The sequence below is a fragment of the Panthera tigris genome, chromosome C1 (genome assembly GCF_018350195.1).
Source record: "Panthera tigris isolate Pti1 chromosome C1, P.tigris_Pti1_mat1.1, whole genome shotgun sequence".
Classification (NCBI taxonomy): domain Eukaryota; kingdom Metazoa; phylum Chordata; class Mammalia; order Carnivora; family Felidae; genus Panthera; species Panthera tigris.
In genome coordinates, this window is record NC_056667.1 from 163,011,803 (window position 1) to 163,035,867 (window position 24,065).

The 24,065-nt window shown below is 35.5% G+C and overlaps 1 protein-coding gene across 4 annotated transcripts in view; it reads left to right on the plus strand.

The window, feature by feature from the left end:
• The window catches only part of MTX2 (metaxin 2), a 64,880-nt gene that overhangs the window by 23,566 nt on the left and 17,249 nt on the right, over positions 1 to 24,065 (plus strand). For all 4 annotated transcript variants that reach the window (XM_042994749.1, XM_007074542.3, XM_042994748.1 and 1 more), the window contains one exon: positions 21,393 to 21,465. In XM_042994749.1, coding sequence (XP_042850683.1) covers positions 21,405 to 21,465 — 61 coding nt within the window. In that variant the 5' untranslated portion in view covers positions 21,393 to 21,404. The remainder of the gene's footprint in view (positions 1 to 21,392; positions 21,466 to 24,065) is intronic.

The following is a 24,065-nucleotide window of genomic DNA, read 5'->3' on the forward strand; positions in this document are numbered from 1 at the left end:
TGATGGTGTTAATTATTTGTGGTGACAAGTTCATTTATGGATACAATTTAATAACTTACTTGTAAAGATTTATTTACCACATATTTTTAAGCATCTTTCTTTCATTGTGCTCATTCTAGCCTAAATCCTTTTGGCAATCTTAAAGTAGACATACTCTTCTCTGGCTATTCCTTTTGTATTTATGATTGTACTGGTATCTGTTACCCCCAGACCACTTATTGACTGCAGTGGCTCTTTACATTGTAGATCACAGTTGTGGAATCCAAAAAAGGCTAGTGGTCCTGTAAACTTTACACTGTACTATAGGAAGAAGGGGATATGTGGGGATTATTTGCTTTAAAAACTAATATGACAATGTATATTAATTAACTGGAATTAAAATAAAAACTTAAGAAAAAAAAATTCTTACAGATATTGCTAAAGGGCCCGGTATAACCCTCAGTGATTCTGTTTCCGTCTCCCTTCTCTTTCATTGTACTGAATTTGCTTATCATATGATTAGACTATCGATAACTTACGCATACATAAAAAGGGAACAAACCTAACTAGTATTATAGATCATTTTTTTACTTCATGTAAATTTAAACAAACTCTATATGTTGTTTGATTCTTTTTTTTGGTACTTGACATTGTTTTTTATATTTGTTCATATTGATAGATGTACCTCTAATTTATTCATTTTTATTGATGTATGTTATCCCACTGTATGAATATCCCACAATTCACTAAAAAAAAGAAAAGAGAGAAATGTTTATGTAGATTTATAGAATTAAAATTATTCAGGCGTTTTACAGTTAGCTATTATTTATTTAGTTAGCTTACATAGTTTGAATCACAAAGAGGATTTTATTGTGGAACACCTACAAGATAAAAGAGAAACCTTAAGACGTGTGACATTTTTGGGGATGGGACTGTGAGCTTCTGGAGGACAGAAAGAAGGGGAAGAGAAGGGCCTGTGAGCTTTTGCTGTGTTCTAGGCATGATATTAGGCACTTGGTCATCTCACATTTTCTTATTCAACTTGGTATTCTCTGGGTTTACTGACTGGTCGCATGCCATTCAATGTACATTTTTGTGTTCTTTAAGATGGGGAAAGAAGGAAAACATGGAAAGAAATATATTTGGACAATATTCATATGAGGATCTATGAGTATCTTTAAGTTTCTTTCTTTTAGATTTACTTTAAATCTTTTTACCAAAAAAGTAAATTACATTTATTGTATTTATTTACCTTTATTTTATCTTTAGATACTAGTTTTATAACTAGTGTATTTTTTTCTTAGAGAAGCAGAAATTCTCGGTGATTGTATGCAATAAATACGGACTTTATGCTGCTGTTAATCTTGTTTTTTCTTTTTTTGGTGAGGGAGAACTTAAGTTTAGCTTTCAGATACTTAATAAGTAACATAGTGCCTAGCATACAGGATATACTCAGTAAGTGTTTGTTGAATGAAAGGTTTGTAAGTGTGTGCCTGATAACTGATAGCACAAGTACATTATTAGCTGTGTATAAAATAGTATTTTCAATGTTTCTCTTTGAAAAAATAGCTTCAAGACACAGTGAATCTTTTAGTTGAAGCACTAATTCTTAACCCTTTTTTTTCATTGCCATTTTTGGGATAACTCTTTCAGGACCTGATGAAAACTGTAAAACATGTCTCAGAAAACATGCCAGAGCGCATACACAAATGGAAACATACCTAGACTATTCTGCACGTGGTTGCAGGGGTTTACTGATCTTGCTGAGGCTATCTGGAGATCCCCTGTGAAGAGCCCCTAAAATTATTGAAGTAATTTTTACCAAATAAGAAGGTATTTTGAGTAGGAATAGACCAGGGGTTCTCAACTGAAAGAAATTTCTACTCCACAAAACACATTTGTCAGTGTTTAGACATTTCTGGTTGTCCTAACTGTTGGGGATGATGCGATTGGCATCTGTTAGGTAAATGCCAGGGATGCTGTTAAACATCTTACAATGCTCAGGACAGTCCCTTCACGACAAAGAAATACCCAGCCCCAAATGAAAATAGTGTCAGTGTTGAGAAACCCTGGAATTAACTAGTTTTCAGTGCAAACCAAGATACCAGTATATTACCATTAAAAAAAAAATGTTTTAAATAATCTGGGGAAGGGAAGAAAAAAAGAAATCTTAGTGTGTACTTTATTTAGTAACTCTGTTTTTATGGTTCCTATTAATTTACTTTAACCGTGGCTTTTTAAATCATAGTTGCAATTAAATATAAAGCCAGAAAAAAAGAATCTTTTAAAAATGCAGAATTTTGCTTAAGCATTTCAATTTTTTTGTTATCCTACATATGTCACTTAGATGATAAATTAACCAGCATATATTAAAAATTCTTGGTTTTCTCCAATATTCTTTGACTTGACAGCTGATAGTAGCCATGACTATAAATGTGACTTTTCCAGATATCTGATGTAAACTTTATGGAGTAATTTTCTTCTATATATGGACCAGTGTCCGTTTAGAGGAATCAGTTAAATGTGTAAAATTGATGAAAACAATGTGACAGGTATCCATAAACTGGATATTTCTAGAAGATACCAGATATAAAGCATCAGATATTTTAATAGTCTGCCAGTTAAGCCATCAGGAAATTTAAATTTTACCTACCACATAGACTTGGCATGTATTATATTCTTGGAACTAAGTGGTCAGATCTTTTTTGATTAAAGGAACCCTTATGATTTCAGTTTAAAAGAAAATAAATTTTTTTCCCATGGCTGGTACTTCCTCTTAGATTTGCTTTTTTCCCCCCTCGTTCACAAATTTTGGTGTTACCTGAAGTGTTTGCCTCGTCATATAACAATCTTGTATGTTGAGTATAGTGACATATTAGTGTAGCATGTTCCTCTGGTACTCATGAGCAGTGTGTGTGTGTGTGTGTGTAGCAGTATATATGTATGTATATCTATATATACATCAATCTATGTGTGTTTGGGAAAAGAACTTTGATAATAATTCTGTTACTATTGTCTCACTTCCTAAACCTAAACCACTGTCTGACAGATGTATAATGTATGTAAAGTCGGCCACATACGTGGTTTAAAATTTTGTAATAGTCCCATTAAAAAAGATAAAAAGAAACAGAGGAAAGTAACTTTAATAATGTTTTATTTAACCCAGTGTATCAAAATATTATCATTTTCACATGTAATCAGTACAAAATTTGTTAATGGGAGGTTTTTCTTGTTTTTTGAATTTTTTTAAATGTTTGTTTATTTTTGAGAGAGAGAGAGACAGAATGTGAATGGGGAAGGGGCAGAGAGAGGGAATCTGAATCTGAAGCAGGCTCCAGGCTCTGAGCCGTCAGGACAGAGCCCAATGCAGGGCTCGAAATCATGAACCAGGAGATCATGACCTGGGCCAAAGTCGGACGCTTAACTTACTGAGCCACCCAAGCTCCCCTGATGTTTTACTTTTGTTTATATTCAGTTCAAGATTTGATGTCTATTTTACACCTACAGCACATCCCAATTTGTGCTAGCCACATTTCAAGTGCTCAGTAGACACATGTAGCCGATGGCTTTTGTATGGAACAGCACATGTCTAGAAATACAGTAAGCAAATACATATGAACTCCCCTGCAAGTTTTCTATAAAAAACGTCTTATTTTCTTCAAGAAGTTTAGGTCTGATTTGGAATATGCTATGTACAAGTGAAATGAGCAGTTGGTCTCTTCCAAATACAGCATACCTTAAACATTACTTTTTGTTTCAAGTTTCCTCATCTGAAAAGGGAGTTACAATAGAAGCTCTTCTGTTGGAGGTCATGAGGACTGAATGTGTTAATATATAGAAAAAACACTTCGAAAAGTACTTGGCGTAATGTAAATACGCAGCTAATGTTGGTTATTATTTCTTTCTCTCCTGTTCATTGACAGGAGTGTATATAATCCATGTCAGCAGGAGGAATGCAAGTTTGCAGGCTTTATGATGTCCAACCACACCCGAGTAATTAAAATCAATGTTAGGCTTAAGAATTTTTTTTGACACATAGGAATTTGTGTCCAAATTATTAATACTGAATACTTTAATTCAAACAATGTGTTTTTAAAACAATACCGAATAAGATTTGTTTTAAAAGTATTGAATACTTTTATTGATGAAGGCATTCTACTGAGAGCTTTTATGGGAAGTATCTCATTCAGTCCTTCCCATAACCCTAGTGGAAGGTACTCTTATGAACCTCATTTTTAAAGATGTGGAAACTGAAACGAAGGAAAGCTTTTTTGCCCAAGGTCACAGAGCCCACAAATTGTGGAGGTAACCGATAGCAACAGCATTGGCTGAGTACCTGCCACGTGCTGGTCACTATGCTGAGAGCACTTAATTCTTACTAACTCATTCAGTCCTTACAACAACTAAATGAGGTAGTGCTATTGTAATCTGCATCCTGCAGGCAATGTTAATGAGAACAACCATAATAACCTAAGCTAAAGTTTCCACAGCACTTACTCCATGTGCCAGGTCTTGTTAAATGTACCTCAGGTATCAGAGATAATTTTCACAGCAACTCTAGGAGGTAGGTAGTATTATTATTGCCATTGTACAAATTAAGAAGTTAAAGCCCGTGGCTCAAACTTACATAGGTGGTACTTAGCAGGGTGGGAGTGCCAACCCAGGGAGTCTGGAGTCAAGAATCCATGCTCATAACACTTTGTAGCATAGCAGTCCAGTCCAGTGATGCAGGTCTTTGAATTTTTATCCAAAAATAAGTGGACATTTAATTCAAGAATCACTTCTGACATTTCTTAGCAAGCCGTATCTTGCAATTTATAGATTACATTAAGATGTGAAAAATAAATGTCTGTCAGCTTTTGGACCCCTGAAATGTGATAAACGCAGTCTTACCTATATTATGAGTTATTGTGAAGCTCACTCAAGTCAGATAATAAACGAGAAGTTCTTTTGAAGGCAGTGAAAGCAATAGAAATAGCAGTAGAAATACGAGATGATGTTGAATGTTGAATTAGAGCCTGTTTTGACTACAAAGATTTATAAATACGTATTTTGTGAATGCATATAATAAAATGTTACTTTCTAGTAAGTTTTAGAAGGGATTTTGTTTATTATATATGAATCCAATTTAAAAAGAAACCTGTTTTCCTTTTTTGTATGGCTTACTCTTATTGTAAAAGTTTGAATTTATGTTTGGAGTGTCTCAAACTGATGATCATTATTAGAACGCTGCATAAAAGAGAATGCTGCTTTTTTACTTCACTTAGTTTGTATACTCACTTCCTGTAAGAATGACATTTAAGCCCGGTTAAGGGAAATATCACTATTCTACTTAATTTTCTAGTTTTCCCCTACTTTTTTGTGGATAAATACTCTGTCCCTAAAAATGAAAGGTAAGACAACAGAAAAAAAAACACAAAAACCCCACCTGTTTTCTTTCTGTTGAATATGTTGTATCATTTTAAAAAGTCGACATTTTTATAGGCCCTGTTAATTCTGGGCCACGAACACTAACATGTCAGATCTGCTGATAAATTGTTAGCTGACCCTTGCCTTTTCCTTTTAGCAAATGATGCCTTTTAGGTGGGCATATTAATTAGCAGTTAAATGATAATATCCTCATGTAGTGATTGGGAAGAGCAGGAGAAAGGAGTAGCTCTCTCTCCTTTGGACCGCGAGTCCATTGATCTACTGGAGAAATAACAGTGATTATGAAAATAGGGCCACTGTAAACATGTCATGGCATTCAGATGGCTACCGTGGACAGCGTACCTTGACAGCTGTAGAGGAAATGATTTTGAATTTTCAGTTTGGTTGGATAGATTTTTTCCCTTAAACAAGTTGGCTATGGTTGTATGCAATTTTTAGGTGTCAGTTCAAACCTGACAAAGATGACACCAGTGGATATATTTTAATAGAGAATTAAGAGGACACTTTTATGAAAAACATTCTTTAAATAGATGCATCTTAAAGTTTTTGGACGTTTGTTTATCTCTCCCACTTGAATCATCTGCAAAATGAGGCTTCTGTATTTTCTTTCAAGATTAGAAGGGGGGGAAGGAAAGCTTAGAGATAGAGGGAATTTAGGGAACGTTTGTCACATAAGGGGACTTGTGAAATCCTTTTCAGTATTCTAAAATGAGAAAAATGGAGGCTACAGGATGCTTCCTTGATATCACTGAATTTAAATTCTTCAGATTGAATGTCATATCACCTTTATAGACCAGGAGTATTAAAGTATTTTGGTGATTTATGCTTTTAAGGATTTAAGTATATAAAATGCGATCTTCAGAAAAGATAATTTAAATTGAGGTGATTAAAATTGAACTGAAATTACAAACAGAATTTAGCAAATTAAAAACATTTTCAGTATTAATTTCTCAGCATATGAATGGTATGGCATACATAAAACATTTAAATTAGTCTTACAGGATTTGGGAGAATGAAGTATATTCAGAATACAGTTAGGTGGCTTTTAGAGTTGTCAGTTTTAGTAATTAGTGAAATAAAATGGTTTTGTAGGGTAATGGTTTGCTAACCTAAGTATCTCTTTAACTTAGCAAAAATGCGCTTTCCTGCAGTCAGGAGAGATTGCAAGTTAGAATGTCAACCATATACTTTTCTGGTTAAAAAGTAAATAGCAAGCGGATTTTAAAATTTGTTGCTATTAAGCAGAACAATGAAGACCTAGCAGTAAGATGAAAAAATGGCAGTCTATTTTTAAATAGAAAAAAGCTAGAATTCTTCATTATTAGATACACAGTATCAGCATAATCGATCTAGCAGCATTATATTTGAGCTGAAAATACACTTAAATTTGAGGCCATAGACTAGCCTGTGTGAACGAAACATCTTTCATATAGTTCTAAGATGAAATTACCCTTGAATGAATAGCATCTTCATTTATCTTCAAACCTCTTCTGTGCTCTTAGTGTATCTACTCTTTCAACATTCTACAACAAGAATTACATTATACCATTATACCAGAGTACTTCTGCAGTGTGAAATAGATTGGTTTGGAAAATGAACCTGGCTTTGCTATAAATTACATTCTCAGGTACAAAGAAATTTGTTATTTTGTTTAAAATAGTCACAAATATAATTAAGGTCTTAATTTATGTTAAACTACAAATATGGCTATTACTTTAACTGGATTAGGAACTTAATCTGTCACTTCAAGAATGATACCTAACACTTTTCATTTGTAACCTTAGATACATTATTTCAATTACAGGGTCTGCAGCTGTTTGATATAAAAAATGAATTATTTTGTAGGTAGATTTGTTCATGGTTTTTAATTTTAAAACATGCCTCTTCAGTAAGGGGGAAAATAATTCTTTGGTTGTTGTCACAGATTTTCTTTTGTGTCCTGGTAAAACAAGATATGAATTAAAAATCAGAACCATTTTCATTTTGTGCCCTGAAAATGGTATTGCATGCTTTCGAATAGTCCGTAGGGAATTCTTACGTGAAATATTTCAAATTTAATTATGAAATGAATAGAAGCTTTGTCCTAAGAAAGAAAACCGGAGGTCTGCTGTCTAAGGATAGCTTTACATGGTTAGACTGAAAATTGCTTTTCCCTATCTAGAATTTGGTAACTTTGTTAATGTGACCTATATACATTTAGAAGCTATGTTTATAATCCCTTAAGTTCCACAATATTAATCAGTATAAAGCACCTGATCTTTTAAAAACTTAAGAACAATTCCTTAAAATTTTATATTATTTAAAACAATTTTTTTAACATTCATTTTTGAGAGACAGAGACAGAGTGCGAGCAGGGGAGGGGCAGAGAAAGTGGGAGACACAGAATCTGAAGCAGGCTCCAGGCTCTGAGCTGTCAGCACAGAGCCCGATGTGGTGCTTCAACCCACGAACCGTGAGAACATGACCTGAATCGAAGTCGGATGCTTAACCAACTGAGCCACCCAGACGCCCTTATTTTTATATTTTTATGAGCAAGCAATGTTGATTTTATTGCTTAAACGCAAAGAGTATTCTTGTGTGTTTAACTTGTAAGACAAGTAGATGTTCATTTTGTTTTTGGAATAGTGAAGCGGAAAGAAAATAGTTGGTGCTGTTTATTGGTAAATGATCCAATATGGAGTTACTGTTAGTTTATCAAAATGAATACATTTTAGATCCCTGACATCTACTATTTAGCTTATCCTAAGAATTTAAAATTTGGTGGGCTTTTGTTGTTATTTTTCTCAGTTGGGAATCTTTATCTGTAAAATATAAAACTTTAAAATACTCGTTATAGGAGCTCAAAAAAAAAAGTTTCCTTTCTTTATTCCCAAGTTGTTCATTGAGTGCCAAATATGCAACTGGTGTTGCTTTGGGTTCTTGGGTTGTAAGAATTATTCTTTCTGTGCCTTTTGACTAGTTTATCGCTCCTTATGCTTAATATTGACCTTACAACTTTTATTTATATTTAATTCTAACAGGGAGAGCTTATATCTTTCCCTATTCTGGTTATCTTTATTTGTTGCTTTCCTTCTGAACTTGATTTTTTTCCTACAGCTGTCAGGTGTTGATGTATCTAAAGTTGAGTCAAATATTCCAAAAGTAGTTTTCAGGTGAGAGTTGTATTAAGGAAGATCTGTTCTCTGTTGTGATCTGTCTTCATACGTGCTTTCATTAGCTTTTTATGGTTTTGGTACCAGATTTGCTCTATTTAAAAGCTTTTTCTGCTCATTGAATTGTGGTTTCTGATAATGTTTTTTAAGTTAAATTCCTGTAACTATTTTTCTAAAACAATATCTGCTTACTGATATTTGTCATTTTATTGATTTTAACAAATAACTCTGAATTTAACAGGAGTTACATCTAACTTTTTAATGCAGTAATCTTTGGTTCCATAAAATAACAAAATGCTAGTCTTTGTTGTAGTTTACTAGTATTCTACAAACTTAGGTATGTTTGTATTTATTGTGCATATCTATGGCTTATTCCTCGAGCAAGTGTTACATGAGAACCTATAGTATGCTGAGGATAAAGCAGTGAACAAGATAGACATGGTTAGTGTGTGCTAATAGAGCTTACAGTCTGGAGGGGAGGCCTGTTATCAATAATTTATCAGTTTTGTCAATGTGTGGACTTTGAAAAATTATTCATAAAGTAAGCGTTTATGTCAATATCAAAACATCTTTATTCAGTTGTTTTTGCCTTGTTTAAAAGATTTTATATAAGGTATGTACTGTAAACCAGAAATCATATATTTACTCTTCATCTTATTTTTTTAAAAAGTACTTTTTGGGGTGCCTAGGTGGCTCAGTCTGTTGAGCGTCCGCCTTCGGCTCAGGTCATGATCCCACGGCTTGTGAGTTTGAGCCCCATTTCGGGCTCTGTGCTAACAGCTCAGAGCCTGGAGCCTGCTTCGCATTCTTGTCTCTGTCTCTCTCTCTGCCCCTCCCCTGCTCGTATACTGTCTCTCTCAAATATAAATAAGCATAAAAAAATTAAAAAAAAAAAAAGAAGAAAGCTTATCAGGTAAAGGACCTTTCTCTAACAGTCAGATCCTGCCCAGAGATGGCTCGCTGGGAGGCATCTGCTTTGTTAAGTCTTACTGTTCTGTCTATACTGATTCTTAAAATTGATGCAGAGGATTTTCATTTTTCAAAAGGCATTCTAGTCTTCTCAAACAGTATGCTTCTTAAGTCTGTACTCTGTTAGGATCCATTAGGTTATGCTAGGCACTTAACCAGTGACAATTAAGGAGTGGGAATGTGCTAATGGTCACCCAGTCATTGGTATGGTGTATGAGTCAGCAACAGAAAGTCACCTTCCTCTAAATGATGGTAGGACAGAATGTCAATGAGGCAGTGTCCTCCCTGTGCAAATGTAGTAGTCAGAGCAGGCCTGTTGTTGGCTAGCTGTGTTTCCCTTCTCATAGTTTTATGAACTGAATATTTTTATTTGCCCTTTTGTTTTGCTTGTTTTTTGTTGTTAACCTAATGCAATTAAAAGATGTTTGATATTTCAGGTTTCTTAATATTGCAGATTCTGTTTTCCTTCTCCTGTCAGATAGCATCATATTCATTTCTGTAAAAGAAATTGATGATTTTTTTCAGCTTTAAATTTAATTTCATTAAGTTTGCCCTTCCAGATCCTTTCTGAGATATTTTTAGTATATTTCTTTGGGAACAAAGAGTTAAACTAGGTATGTGTAATTTTTGAAATGTTTTGTTTTGTTGGATTTTCTTATTAATACTACTCTGCTTACCTTATATTAATTATATGACCTGTGTACCTAATTTAAATCTCCCGAAGGCTCGTAATTCTCCATAAGGTACAGCACCATATAATGCTGTGTTATACCTTTTGTCCCTGTGACTTTTTCATCCCATAACTGCAAGCCTGTATCTCCCACTCTCCTTCACCCATCCCCCTCTTCTCCTCCCCTCTGCCAACTGTCAATGTGTTCTCTGTATTTGTGGGAATCTTTGGTTTTTTGTTTGTTCATTTGTTTTGTGTTTTAGAGTCCACATGTAAGTGATCTCATTCCTTTTTATGGCTGAGTAATATTCCATGGTGTGTGTGTGTATACAAACACTACATCTTCTTCATCCATCGACAGATACTTGGGTTGCTTTCATATCTTGGCTACTATAAATAATGCTGCAGTGAACATAGGTATACCTATATCTTCTGAGTTCGTGTTTTTGCCTTCTTTGGGTAAATATTCAGTAATGGAATGACTGGATCGGAATCTCTATGCTGTTTTTCATAGTGGTTGCACCAATTTTCATTCCTACCAATAGTGCATGAGGGTTCCTTTTTCTCCACATCCCTACCAGTGCTTTTTATTTCTTGTCTTTTTGATAGTAACCATTCTGACAGGTGTAAAGGTGATAAATCTCATTGTGGTTTTGATATACATTTCTCTGACGTTGAGCATCTTTTCATGTGTCTGTTGGTCATCTGTATGTCTTCTTTGGAAGGATTTCTATTCAGGTCCTCTGCTCACTTTTTAATCCGATTATTTGGAGTTTTTGGTGTTGACTTATGTCCGTTCTTTTTATACTTTGGGTATTGACTTTTCACTTTTTAAACTTGGTGGGCTATAGATGCAGGGAACAGAAGAGATCAAAGGTAAAAACTATCCTTGGTTGTGTTTTTATTCTGCATAAATAACTATAGCTCTACCCGTTTCTTAACACCTCGGTATTACCATCCTTGCAGGAAAGTGTTGACAAAGATTATACTGATTTATAGGTACTTCTGTCACCTCTGTCCACCAAAGAAAAGGGTGTGGGTGGCCTTTGAGGTTGGGCTTCTCAACATTTCAGGAGAATCTGCTTATCTGGTTTCAAAGCATATAACTGCCTTCGTGACCAGGTCTTTGAAAAGAGAATAGAGTTGTTTCCTAGTCATTGCCTGTCAGAAAAGTTTGACAAGGAAGTGATGTTAGAGCAGTCCATCTAAAGACTCCTAAGTCTCCCTTCTCCCACCAAAACCTTCTCATCCTGCACTTTTTCCTATTTTGGTAAATGGCATTTCCATTGTTGTAGTTGTTTATGTCAGAAAGTTTGGGCCATCTTTGGAGTCCTCTTTTTCCTATATCCACATCCAGTTGTCCGCAAACCCTTTTGGCCCTAGTTTAAAAATGTAGCCAGAATCCGACTTCTTGTCCCCCCTAGCACTCCTGTCTTAATCCAGGCCACCACCATTTCTTGCCTAGATTATTGCGGAATCCTTCTTCTTTTTTTTAATGTTTTATTTATTTATTTATTTATTTATTTATTTATTTATTTATTTATTTTTTGAGAGAGAGAGAGAGACAGAGTATGAGCTGGGCAGGGGCAGAGAAGAGAGGGAGACAGAATCCACAAAGCAGACTCCAGGTTCTGAGCTGTCAGCACAGAGCCCAATGCGGGGCTTGAACCCATGAACCATGAGATCATGACCTGAGCCGAAGTCGGATGCCCAACCGACTGAGCCACCCAGGCGCCCCCAGAATCCTTCTAAATAGTGCTTCTGCTTCTATGCTTCTACTGTCTGCAATCTAATCTCTGTATAACTGCTTATAATCCTTTAAAACGTTAGATTCCAGCAGTTTTCAGCTGAGCACCTTCTTGTAATTGTTCTTCTCATGCAAAGTAGAAGTCAGAATCCTTACAAGTATCTGTAAGTCCTACATGATCTCCTGGTTGTCTCTGATGTTCCCTGTTACCACTCACTTCCTTAATCTGCATTGTCAGACTGGTCTTGTCCCTCAGACACACCAGTAGAAGCATAAGACTGTTTTAGTGCCTTTGAACATGGCTGGCTCCCTAACTTTCTTCAGGTTTATGCCCAAATGTTACTTTATTGGTGAGCCCTCGTCTGACCACTCTACTTATAATAGCAATACCTTCATACTGCTTTGTATTTCTAAGTAGCAGGAATCACCATACATATTTTCAGGTTTTTTTGCATATCATCTCTCTCCATTAGAATGTAAACTCAGTGAAGGCCGAGACTTTAAGGTCCCTGTTCTGTTCTCAGTGCCTAGAACAGTTGTGATACATAGTAGCTGCTCAGTAAATATGTATTGAATATGGGGATGAATGCATAAATGTTTTCCACTCATTCTTCTAGATATTTAGAATTGTGTCTTTCTATCAAGTTAGTTCACAGGAAGCTATGCATTGGACCAAATAAATTAGCCTTTTGTAGGCCTTATTGAGCTGTGTTTTAATGTTTTACCCCGGCCCTTTAGAAGAAAAATAACACAAAAAGCAATTTTGCATTTGGTGTATGTTGTCTCATGTCATTCAGTAGCCATACAGAAGATTCCAGATGAGAAATGTCTTTTGGAGTGTAGTATAAGAAGTTGGGTTGAGGAGCAACTCTATTCTTTTTTTTTCCTCAAAATTTTATTTAAATTCTAGTCAGGTAACATATAGTGTAATATTAGTTTCAGGAGTAGAATTTAATGATTCATCACTTACTTATAACATTCAGTGCTCATCATAACAAGTGTCCTTCTTGTTATGTTATGATAGCCTACCCCCCACCCACCTCCCTCCATCAACCCTCAGTTTGTTCTCCGTAAGAGTATCTTATGGTTTGCTTTCCTTTCTTTTTGTTTTTCCCTTTCTGTATGTTCATTTGCTTTGTTTCTTAAATTCCACATATGAGTGAAATCATATGGTATTTGCCTTTCTCTGACTTATTTTGCGTAGCATAATGCAGTCTAGCTCCATCCACATTGTTGCAAATGGCAAGATTTCATTCTTTTTGATGGCTGAGTAATGTTCCTTTTTGAGGAACTCCCACACTGTTTTCCAGAATGGCTGCACCAGTTTGCATTCCCACCAACAGTGTAAGAGGGTTCCCTTTTCTCTGTATCCTTCCAAACATCTGTTGTTTCCTGTGTTAATTTTAGCCATTCTGACAGGTGTGAAGTGGTATCTCATCATGGTTTTGATTGGTACTTCCCTGATGATGAGTGATGTTGAGCATCTTCTCATGTGTTTGTCAGCTGTCTGGATGTCTTCTTTAGAAAAATATCTATTCATTTCTTCACTGGTTTATTTGTTTTTTTGGGTGTTGAGTTTGAGAAGTTCTTTTTAAAAAATTTTTAATGTTTATTTTTGAGAGAGAGAGCGCGAGTGAGAGTGTGCAGGAGTCGGGGGAGGAGCAGAGAGAGAGGGACACAGAATCTGAAGCAGGCTCCATGCTCTGAGCTGTCAGCACAGAACCTGACATGGCGCTTGAGCCCACTGTGAGATCAAACCCCAGCCAAAGTCAGATGCTTAACTGACTGAGCCACTCCGTTGCCCTGAGTTTTACAGGTTTTTTATAGGTTTTGGGGCACCATTCTTTTTTGAAGACTACAAATATTCCATTGATGGATTCACCGCAGTTTACTGAATCAGTCTCTTATTGGTGGGTACTAGGCTATTATTATAAGTATAAATATTATAAATATAGTATAATTATACTATAAATAGGGATTAGGCATGAATATCCTAACATATATCTTACATGATTTTAGGCATATATGTCCATATGATAGATTTCTAACAATACAATTGTGGGGTCAGAGGATATGTACATTTAGGATTTTCATAGATGTTGCTAAGCTACCCTTCAAGAAAACTGCATTGATTCATATTCCAGCTAGTGGTTAAATATAAATTTTATGTTATGACTAAGCAGACTTTTAAAAAATGTTTTTATTATCAGGAGTTTCTGTTGCTACATCAAAAAAATTCCCATAGGAGGAAAACTGGAAGATTTACTGAGTTTTAGACTTCTTTAGTCTTCATTTTGTGATTTGATGTATTGTTGAGATTTTCATGTTTGTTCATTTATTTATTGAGCTGATAATCATTATCTGGCATATAACTGGGAATTACAAGAGTAAACGCTAGTTTTAGAAGACAGAGGAATCTGAAATGAGAAGTGAGAAGAATCAGAAGCTTGTCACCATGTTACTGAAAGATTACTGTAATGGGATCCCTGTCTGTATTCCTGATACTCTGTTATGTACAACATTTGAAAAGGTTTTCCCAACATTTAAACTGTTAGGCTTATAATCTAATCAAAGCAATGGCATTATTATTAACAATAACAACTTTTGAATCTAGGATTTAAGGTATTTGTAATGGTCTACTTGACTGATAACAGATTTTTTTTGTTCTCTATACTTTTGGCTTCACTTTCACTTATATGCAAATAAATTTTATTCTTCAAGACCAGTTTTTGCAAAAAGATCTGAGCCATGGTTCCCAGAAGATATGATTCAGAGGTAATAATTGAAGACATAGAATTTAGAATCTTTATGGAGTATTGTAGGTATCATCTTCTGGGACTGTTTCTGGAATTTCTCTGATTTAAAAGTTCTCAGTGAATGCTCTTTGTAAAGAATTCAGAGTTAAGAAAAATATATAATCCTCGTATATTTTTTCCTTTCTCATAATAGCAATTGGTGACATTGTATACCCTTTTTAGCTTAGAGTTAGGAATTGTATTTTATTTATTTATTTTTAATGTTTAGTTTTGAGAGAGGGGGTGGGGCAGAGAGAGGGGGACAGAGGATCCTAAGCAGGCTCTGTGCTGATAGCAAACAGTCCGATGCAGAGCTCTAACTCGTGAACCATGAGACCAAGAGCTGAGCTGAAGTCAGATGCGTAACACTGAACTGATTGAGCCACTCAGCACCCCTGGAGTTAGGAATTTTAGATTCAAGTTTGCTACTAATATTAATAGACGTTTGAGCTGCTCCCCGTATTTGATTCTTAGGATCAAGCTGCTTAAGAGCATTTTTGTATATGTGTATGTTAGTGGCTATAGGCCTTGTTTCTTTTTGATATATTTCTGGGAATGGAATTGTCGGCTGATAGGGTAGTCATGTGCTTAGTAGAAATGACCAAACATTTTCAAGGTGGTTGGATTAATTTACACTCCCACCAGTAAGTAATATATGAGAGGCTTGTCACAAATAAAAACAGTCCACTGTCCTATCCTTTTCCTATCCCAAATCTGGATATACAGAGATAACTACTTTCATTTCTTTTAGCTGTATTATTTTGCCAGGTATTTACCTCTGTATTTTTAAGTAAGATGCTTATGTTTCTACTTCATTTAAAAATTTTGAAATTCCCCTCTTACAACTCACCTCCTTCTCCTCCATCTTCCCAATAGTGTTTTCACTTTTTGGATTAAATTAATATTCAGTGTTTACATTATAATTAGAATATAAGTGTTGATCTCAATTGAGTGGCTCAGTGTACTATGAACATACTCTTTCTCTATGATTTTCCTCCCCTTGGGTTAATAATTGTTTTATTTAATTCATCTGAGTAGTTTTCTCTCTTAAACTCTGACTGATCTATACTACTCCCCCTCACAGTGGCCAAATACATCAGATCCTTTTTGTCTTTTCTCTCAGAAATACTACCTTGGAAACTCCTGTTCCTTCTGCTTTAATTGGAACAGTTCCTTCCTCTGTTGGCTGCAGGGCTGTTTTCTTATGACTGCTATTCATCATCATCTAGGGAATTCTTTTTGCTTTTATGTTGGATCCCCATATTCTCTGGATCCTGTATTCTTTTTTTTTTTTTCCTTGGTTTATTATTTTTATTGTACAGCACATTCTTCATTGGCTTCCTGAGAAAGGATACGTGGGCAATAAAAATGTAAAGACATTGCTTATGTGGTACTGTTTTTATTCTGTCTTCACATTTCATTAATACCTTGGCCGCATGTAGAATTTTAGGCTGACAAGATTTTTTGAAGCCCTTGTATTACCATCGAGCTTTCAGAGTTGCTCTTTGAGACACTGAATGTCTTTGTCATTTATCTGCTCAGTTCACTTTTCTTTTTCCTTTTTTCCCCTTTCCTTTCCTTTCTTCCTCTCCCTTCTTCTCTCCCTCCTTTCCTCCTTCCTTTCCTTTCTTCCTTTCCGTATGCTTGTTCAGATCCCTTAACCTCTTTATATGTTTGTGTGTTCCCATATTAAAAGAGGCATATTTGTTGTACCTACCGCTCGGACAAAGCTCTTATGCAAGTACCTGGTACCTAGTAAGTGCTAAATAAATATTAACCATTATAATTTTTCTTTGAAGTTGTCTTCTCTGTATTTTTTGTTTCCTGTCAGTTCCTTTTTTGTGGCTTCTTTTGGCTCTGTATTTTATGTTCGAGGCTTTCCTCAAGTATCTATTGATCTGTCCTAACAATTTATATTTAAGAGTGAGACACTAAAAAGCTGATGGGGAGATGAGGGACTTTTTGACGTGTGGACTTCACTGTAGACTGATTGCACAGTGAGCTGCCATTTTTGTTGGCGGCTCTCCCAACCTCTCCCACCCCTACTATCATATCAGCATTTGTAGGGCTTTTCTATAGTTACCTCTCTTATCTTGGAGGTACTTCAATTCGTTACCAGCGTGAGAGAGCTGAGAGGGGAGAGGGGGTGCTGTGGGTCTCTTTGGTCGGTGTGTACACTCTGCCTTCATGTTCCTCTTTTCCATGTAACAGCCCCAACCCACCCAGTTCCGCCCTGCTGTGCTGCTTGAGCCTTGAGTCAGGAGTCTGTCTGGTTGGGTTTCTTCAGAGAATGGACCTCTGTCTCCTACCAGGTTGGGGGTGGACTAGTTGTGTGATACTCATACACACTTTCAGCCACTCTTATTTTTAGTCCTTTACCTCACCTCCACCCTCTGTGGTACGTGGTGCCTCCAGTTGTGGAATCTGCCTAGTTTCTGTGATGTGGACACATTGATTTTTTTCCTCTGCATGCTCTTGGGTTTCAGCTTCCTCTGCCTTAAGTCCGCTTTCCATCTGACAAAAATGGGCAGATATTCCTGGTCTGCTTTGGTCTCCTCTCCCCTTCTTTGTGTCTTTCTGGGTTTATCAGTTTTCTATTTCTTCACTGTTATTTTGGTAGATTTTTGGAGGATTACAGAGATAAATGTGTAACTTCAGTTCTTTATGTTATAGTTATCCATGATCTGGTATTACTTTTTATATTTTTTAGGAAATAAAATGTATCAACATTGCTTCAATGAATTTTTTTGATGTTATGAATTTAATTTATTTAATATGTTGAAACTACATCAAGCTTATTAAATTTCAGAGTTTAGAAGTCAGGTACTGGGTTCTGTGTGTGTATGTGTGTGTGTGTTAAAAAAATCCCTTACCATTCGGGGCGCCTGGGTGGCTCTGTTGGTTAGGCGACTGACTTCGGCTCAGGTCATGATCTCGCAGTTTGTGAGTTTGAGCCCTGCGTCAGGCTCTGTGCTGACAGCTCAGAGCCTGGAGCCTACTTCAGATTCTGTTCTCCCCCCTCTCTATATCCCTCCCCTGCTCATGCTCTGTGTCTCTCTCTCAATAATAATAAACATTAAAAAAAAAATTAAAAAAAAATTCCTTACCATTCAAAGAAAATATATTTGTTGGCTGTAGTTTTAATTTATTCATTCTTAAATTCTTAGTTTTCACATGTTAATAAATTTATCTCATCATTTTATCAGTTGGAGTTGCTCAGAATAAACCCTATTTAGTTTAGTTTTTTTTTTTAATTGAAAATATTGTGGTGCTTAATGTGTCACTGTCATCAAAAGTTGATTGATCAATTGCAGAGTTTATGAGCACTCTCATATTGTGCAGATTGTTTTTATAATATTTAGCCTGATCACTTTCAGATGATGTCAGCCTGTCTTGCTAAGATGTCTTCTGTGCACTGATTACCATTGCTGTAGATATGTATTGTCTAATAGAACTTCCTGCAATGATGTAAATGTTCATACCAATAAATATGGTAGCCATTAGCCACATGTGGCTATAGGGCACTTGAAATGTGGCTAGTGTGACTGGGGAACTGAATTAAAAATTTTATTGAATTTTAATTAATTTAAATTTAAGTTAAATAGCCACCAGTGACTGGTGGCTACCATATTGGACAGCACAGTTATTGAACATTATTCTGATAGTATGTGCTAAGTTTTTGGTGCAGATTATTTAAAAAAAAATTTTTTTTTAACGTTTATTTATTTTTGAGACAGAGAGAGACAGAGCATGAACAGGGGAGGGGCAGAGAGAGAGGGAGACACAGAATCTGAAACAGGCTCCAGGCTCTGAGCTGTCAGCACAGAGCCCGACGCGGGGCTCGAACTCACAGACCGTGAGATCATGACCTGAGCCGAAGTCAGACGCCCAACCGACCGAGCCACCCAGGCGCCCATTGGTGCAGATTATTTTATATTATTAATCACTTGAATTAGTTTGGAATAAAGTGTCCAGCGGAGGAATAGGAGTTAGCTGAGTCACCCTAATTTCCTTATTATAATTAAAACTACATTTTTCTTTGGATTCACATGGGAATAAAAATATGCAGACTGCAATTTCAGAATTGAAAATAAAATGTGTTTTAGGTTGGTGTATCATTCCAACCGAAGAAGGAGATTGAAAGTGAAAGCGAAAATTGAAAATTCTATTTTGGGACCTCTCAGAAATTTTTCTTCCATCCTACAAGATAAAGGAGAAATATTGTTTGGATCAAAGCTTGGTTTGGATTTAAAGTTTTTATATTCTCAAAGACAGTTATGGTAATGTTCTGGTTTGCATTTTTAATATTTGGATAAAATGTTCTGTTTGTGACATCAGACTTCCTTATAAACTGCCAGTTAATTTATAAAATTTCTTTTGAATGAAGGATGAAGGTTAATTATAGTAAATGTTGTAAAATTAATCTTTGGCTAACTAGAATTATGTCATCAATTGAGGTCTGTGGTGAATTGAGCATTGCTAAATTGCTGGCCTTTTTTTCAAGTAAAAAAGTAGGGGCACCTGGGTGGCTCAGTCGGTTGAGCGTCCGACTTCAGCTCAGGTCATGATCTCGCGGTCCGTGAGTTCGAGGCCTGCGTCGGGCTCTGTGCTGACAGCTCGGAGCCCGGAGCCTGTTTCAGATTTTGTGTCTCCCTCTATCTCTGACCCTCCCCTGTTCATGCTCTGTCTCTCTCTGTCTCAAAAATAAACAAACATTAAAAAAAAAAAAAAGTAAAAATTAAAAATTCACAGGACTGGAAACATGGCTTTGATTGCAGAACATTACCATTTTGCTTAATTTTTTTGGTGAAATATAGCTTTTTGGAATAAAGATTAGTACAGTTACCACTATACATTTAGTTTAGCAAAATATACCATATTTACTATTTTTAGAGTATTGTAATTGTTAACAGGGGAATATTATCCAAACATTTGAGAAGGTAATGTTAAGATAATGTTTCAGATTCTTTTTGTTCTTCTTTGAAGGCCTCAATCCCCTTATGCCTTCATTCTCAGCAGATGATTTCTTCTCCCATTTCACAGGATGTGAGCATTCGCATTTTCTTGTCCTTCTTGCTCACCATCTTGCAGTTACCACTGACACTGACCACCCCTTGCATTGGAGTAGCAAACTGTCCTGTTTTCTGACAAATAACCAGATCCCTCTACCTGTGCTCTTACATCCCTTTTTACCTTCTCATGGATCTTGTATGCCTGTTGTTCTCCCTGTTTCTTATCATTTCAGTGTGTTTTTGCTGTCTTTTTTTTTTCAAGCTCAACCTTTCTCCCTCATCGAGTACCACTACATATTAATAGAAGGAAGACCCTTCTAATCCCCTTCTTCCTTTCCTTCTCATCCATTCTTGTTGAAAGAGCTGTTGATACTTACTGTCTCTAATTCTTCCGTTCTGAACAATTTGTGTTTTAATAAGCCTTCCACATAATTTTGATCCTAGTCTATACCTGTGGGTCAGTCAAGTAGTTCACTATTATAAATTGGAAGCACAGGTTATGCTATTTAGATGACAGTGTGCACTTACACAGAATCAGCTTTTGGTTGGTTGAGGTGGGGTTTAAAGCTAGACACAGTAATTGTTGGTGCATTAGTTAGAATTAGGTTTGGCTAGGAGTTACAGAAGACCCAAAATAGTAGAGACTTGAAAAGATAGAAGTTTTTTTTCTTTTTCTTATAAACACAGGTAATCTAGCTTCGGTGATTACCAAGGAACTAGGCATCTTTCCCCTTGTTGCTCTGCCATCTTCTCTCAGCTTCTGCTTCATGGTTGGGTTTGACAGCTGTGGCTGTAGACATCCTTTTCATATTCCAGTGAGCAGGAAGGAAAAAAAGAGGAGAGGTCATATCCATTATTTTTGAAGAAACTTCCCAGCCATTGCCCAGAACTTTAAGTCCCATTGGTCAGAATTTAGACATTGGTCACATCCAGCTGTAAGGAAGACTGGGAAATAAACTTATTTCATGCAGCCTCGTGTGAAGATACAATTCATGATTTTTAAAAGGTCATTGCATAACATTACATGATTTGGATTCACCGTAAATAATTTACCTGTTCTTTATTGTTAGACATTTAAGTTGCTTGTGAAATTTTTGTTACTATAAACAAAGTGAAAACCAACAACTTATGTCTTTAAAAAGTGAATTGGTAAGCATAAAGCTACACATTAGAACACTGAGTATATAAGAGAGAACTTGGAAGTAGCAAAAATAACATTTTGAGAATTTTCCTCTAAGACAAAGATGAAGATCCTGTAAAGAATAGTGGAATTAAGCAATACCTTGTAAAATTTGGACTTTATAGTCATGTATTAAAGAAGGTTAAACCAATATATAGTATTGCTGACTTATATAAACTAATGGAATAAAATAAGTGTGGATAATTTACATTTTTTAAAGTGTGTATAAACGCTCTAAGTGTCATACATACATTACTGGTGTCTAAGTCCTTGATTTTTTTAGCACTGAAATGACATTTGATTTTGTTCAGACAAGTATTTTACTTTAAATTGATTCATTCTTTTCCAGTGAAGTGTTACTCTATGAGCTTTTGCTTAAGTTTAGAAAATAAATAAAAAGTTTTGTTTAAATACATATCTACTTTCACTAGGCTAATTATACTTGTATTGACTTGCAGGCCTTTTTGCAAATGTGTAATCTGCCTGTCAAAGTGGTTTGTAGGGCAAATGCAGAATATATGTCTCCATCTGGTAAGTTTTTTTTGTTTTTTTTTTTAATTTTCTGTTAATATTCTGTATTGGTGAAATTGTAGTGATAGTTCAGTTTGTACCTAGATTTTTTTGTTTTGTTTACCCTTTGAAGACTTTTCCCATGGTTTTATGAAGTAACAATTGTAAACTTGATAATCTTTGGGTGGACATGGCTATTCATTTCAACTCTGCGGTCATAGATGGTTAGTGGAAAGTCACAGTAAATATTAAGAAATATTAAGAAAATACATAATCTCAGATATCCCCAATCTTATTTACATAGTGCTGTTTCCACTTCAGAAAACAAATTTTAATATTAATGAATCCATTCATTATTAAACACACTTCTCTAAACTATGTCCTCTTATTATTCAGAGGGAAGAAGAGAGTGTGGAATAATTAATTTGTCAAAGACTTAAGGTCGTCTCTGAAAGCTTTTGGTTTCTAATTATTTCTTTTTTATTTTTATTTCAACAGGTTTTAAAATACTTTTTATTAAGATTTTAGCCTTTCCGCTATTTTTTATAATCAGTGTTGCCTTTTCTGTGTGTCATGTATTAGTAGATTAGGGTACAATTTTAAATAAATATGGTTCAGATAAATTTCTTTTTAATTGTAATTTTCAGTTTTTTAATTTTTTAATTTTTTTTAACATTTATTTATTCTTGAGAGAGAGAGAGAGAGAGACAGAGCGTGAGAAGGGGAGGGGCAGAGAGAGAGGTAGACACAGAATCTGAAGCAGGCTCCAGGCTTTGAGCTCTGAGCTGTCAGCACGGAGCCGGATATGGGGCTTGAACCTATGAACTGCAAGATCATGACCTGAACCGAAGTTGGTCGTCCAACCAACCGAGCGACCCAGGTGCCCCTGGTTCAGATAATTTTTAATATAAAAATATAGTGCCACAAAGCTGATAAATATTAACTAAAATTGGTATGGATTATAATTATGGTTTTGCTGCTATAGTAATAACACAGAATCACTCCTTTATGGGTAAATCCACTGAGTATAAATTGTTGGGATAAGTGAGTTACATTGCTTTTAGGGAGACATTTATCTGTCTCCTCACTGTGAAAATAACTTAGAAATGACTTGTATAAAGCATTTTTTTCTTTTCATCTTCGATTCTTAAAGGTGGTAATAATTATCAAAAGCTGTGAAGACAGCCTCCATACACACTGAAAATTCTACATTAATAGTCTACATTTATAGATTTATGAATATACATTTTAAAACATCTCCATAAAAGAATTTCTAGATTTGTAAACATAGACATGTTTTAGATTCTTGAAGCCCATTAATTAACTCATTTTCTATTATTTTTGTATAGAAATTTTATAAACTTTCTGAATTCTGGTGAAATGAATTATATTGGGTTCTGTCCATTTTTTCCTTTATGTAGTCATACAAAAAGAGTGTAGCTATGCATACAAAAATGTTAATAATCTAATACTAAAGTTACTATCCTTGGCAAATGAGGAAAAGCCATGTGGTTCATCCACCTGTTTCCTAAAATGACTGTACTAAGTATCACCTAGGTGATATTATGAAAGACAAATAAATACTATAGAGGCTACAAACCATACATATATACATATATACATTCATAGGGAGGAGTCTCCCATAAGTAGATGAAAATGGCACTTTCTCTTAAGGCATTTATTTAAATTGTATCATATGACTAGTATTACTCTCTTTCATCATATGATTTGGGGTGATCAAAGGATGTTTTATTTGTTGGAATGATCTTGTTCTAGTAGATTTTTAAAGCAGAGAGCATCATGGAGTAATCAGAAGACTGCTTGGCTAAGAGCTACGAAATTTTTACTCTAATCCTTCTGTGACCTTGTCACTTATTAACAGTTTCCTTGGGAAATTTCCCTTCTCTTTTTTGAGTGTCAGTGACTTCATCTGTAATATGTGGTGATTGCATTAGATGGTATCCGGGGTTCTTTTTGTTTCTAATATTTTCTGAACCTACAAACTTGCTTGCTTTCTTCTTGCTTCCTTTAAAGACAAAAATTCTTTTTTAAAAGCACTTTTAAAAAAAAATCTTTATTTTAAGTAGGCTCCATGCCCAATTGTGGGGCTTGAACTCACGACTCTGAGATCAAGAGTTGCATGCTCTACCAACTGAGCCAGCCAGGAGCCTTTAAAAACAAAAGTTGAAAAAATGATTATTTTGCATAAAATAAGAAATAGGGCCCTCAGATTTTTTTTTTTAATGGTGTTTGATTGGTGCCAGTGAATAAATGTCTCACTGTGCTTTTGCCTGATACTTGCAATAATAAGGATGTAACAATGGCTCCACTTTTTTTTTAAGTTTATTTATTTTGAGAGAGAGAGAGAGAGAGAGAGAGAGAGCGCATATGAATGTGGGAGGGGCAGAGAGAGAGAGAGAGAGAGGAGGAGGAGAGAGAATCCTAAGCAGACTGTGCTGTTACCACAGAGCCCAAGGCAGGGCTCAAACTCATGAACCTTGAGATCATGACCTGAGCTGAAATCAGGAGTCAGATGCTTAACTGTCTGAGCCACCCAGGCACCCCAACATTGGCTCCACTTTAAGTCAGGCTAGTGACAAAAAACATTATTTACTTCTAAT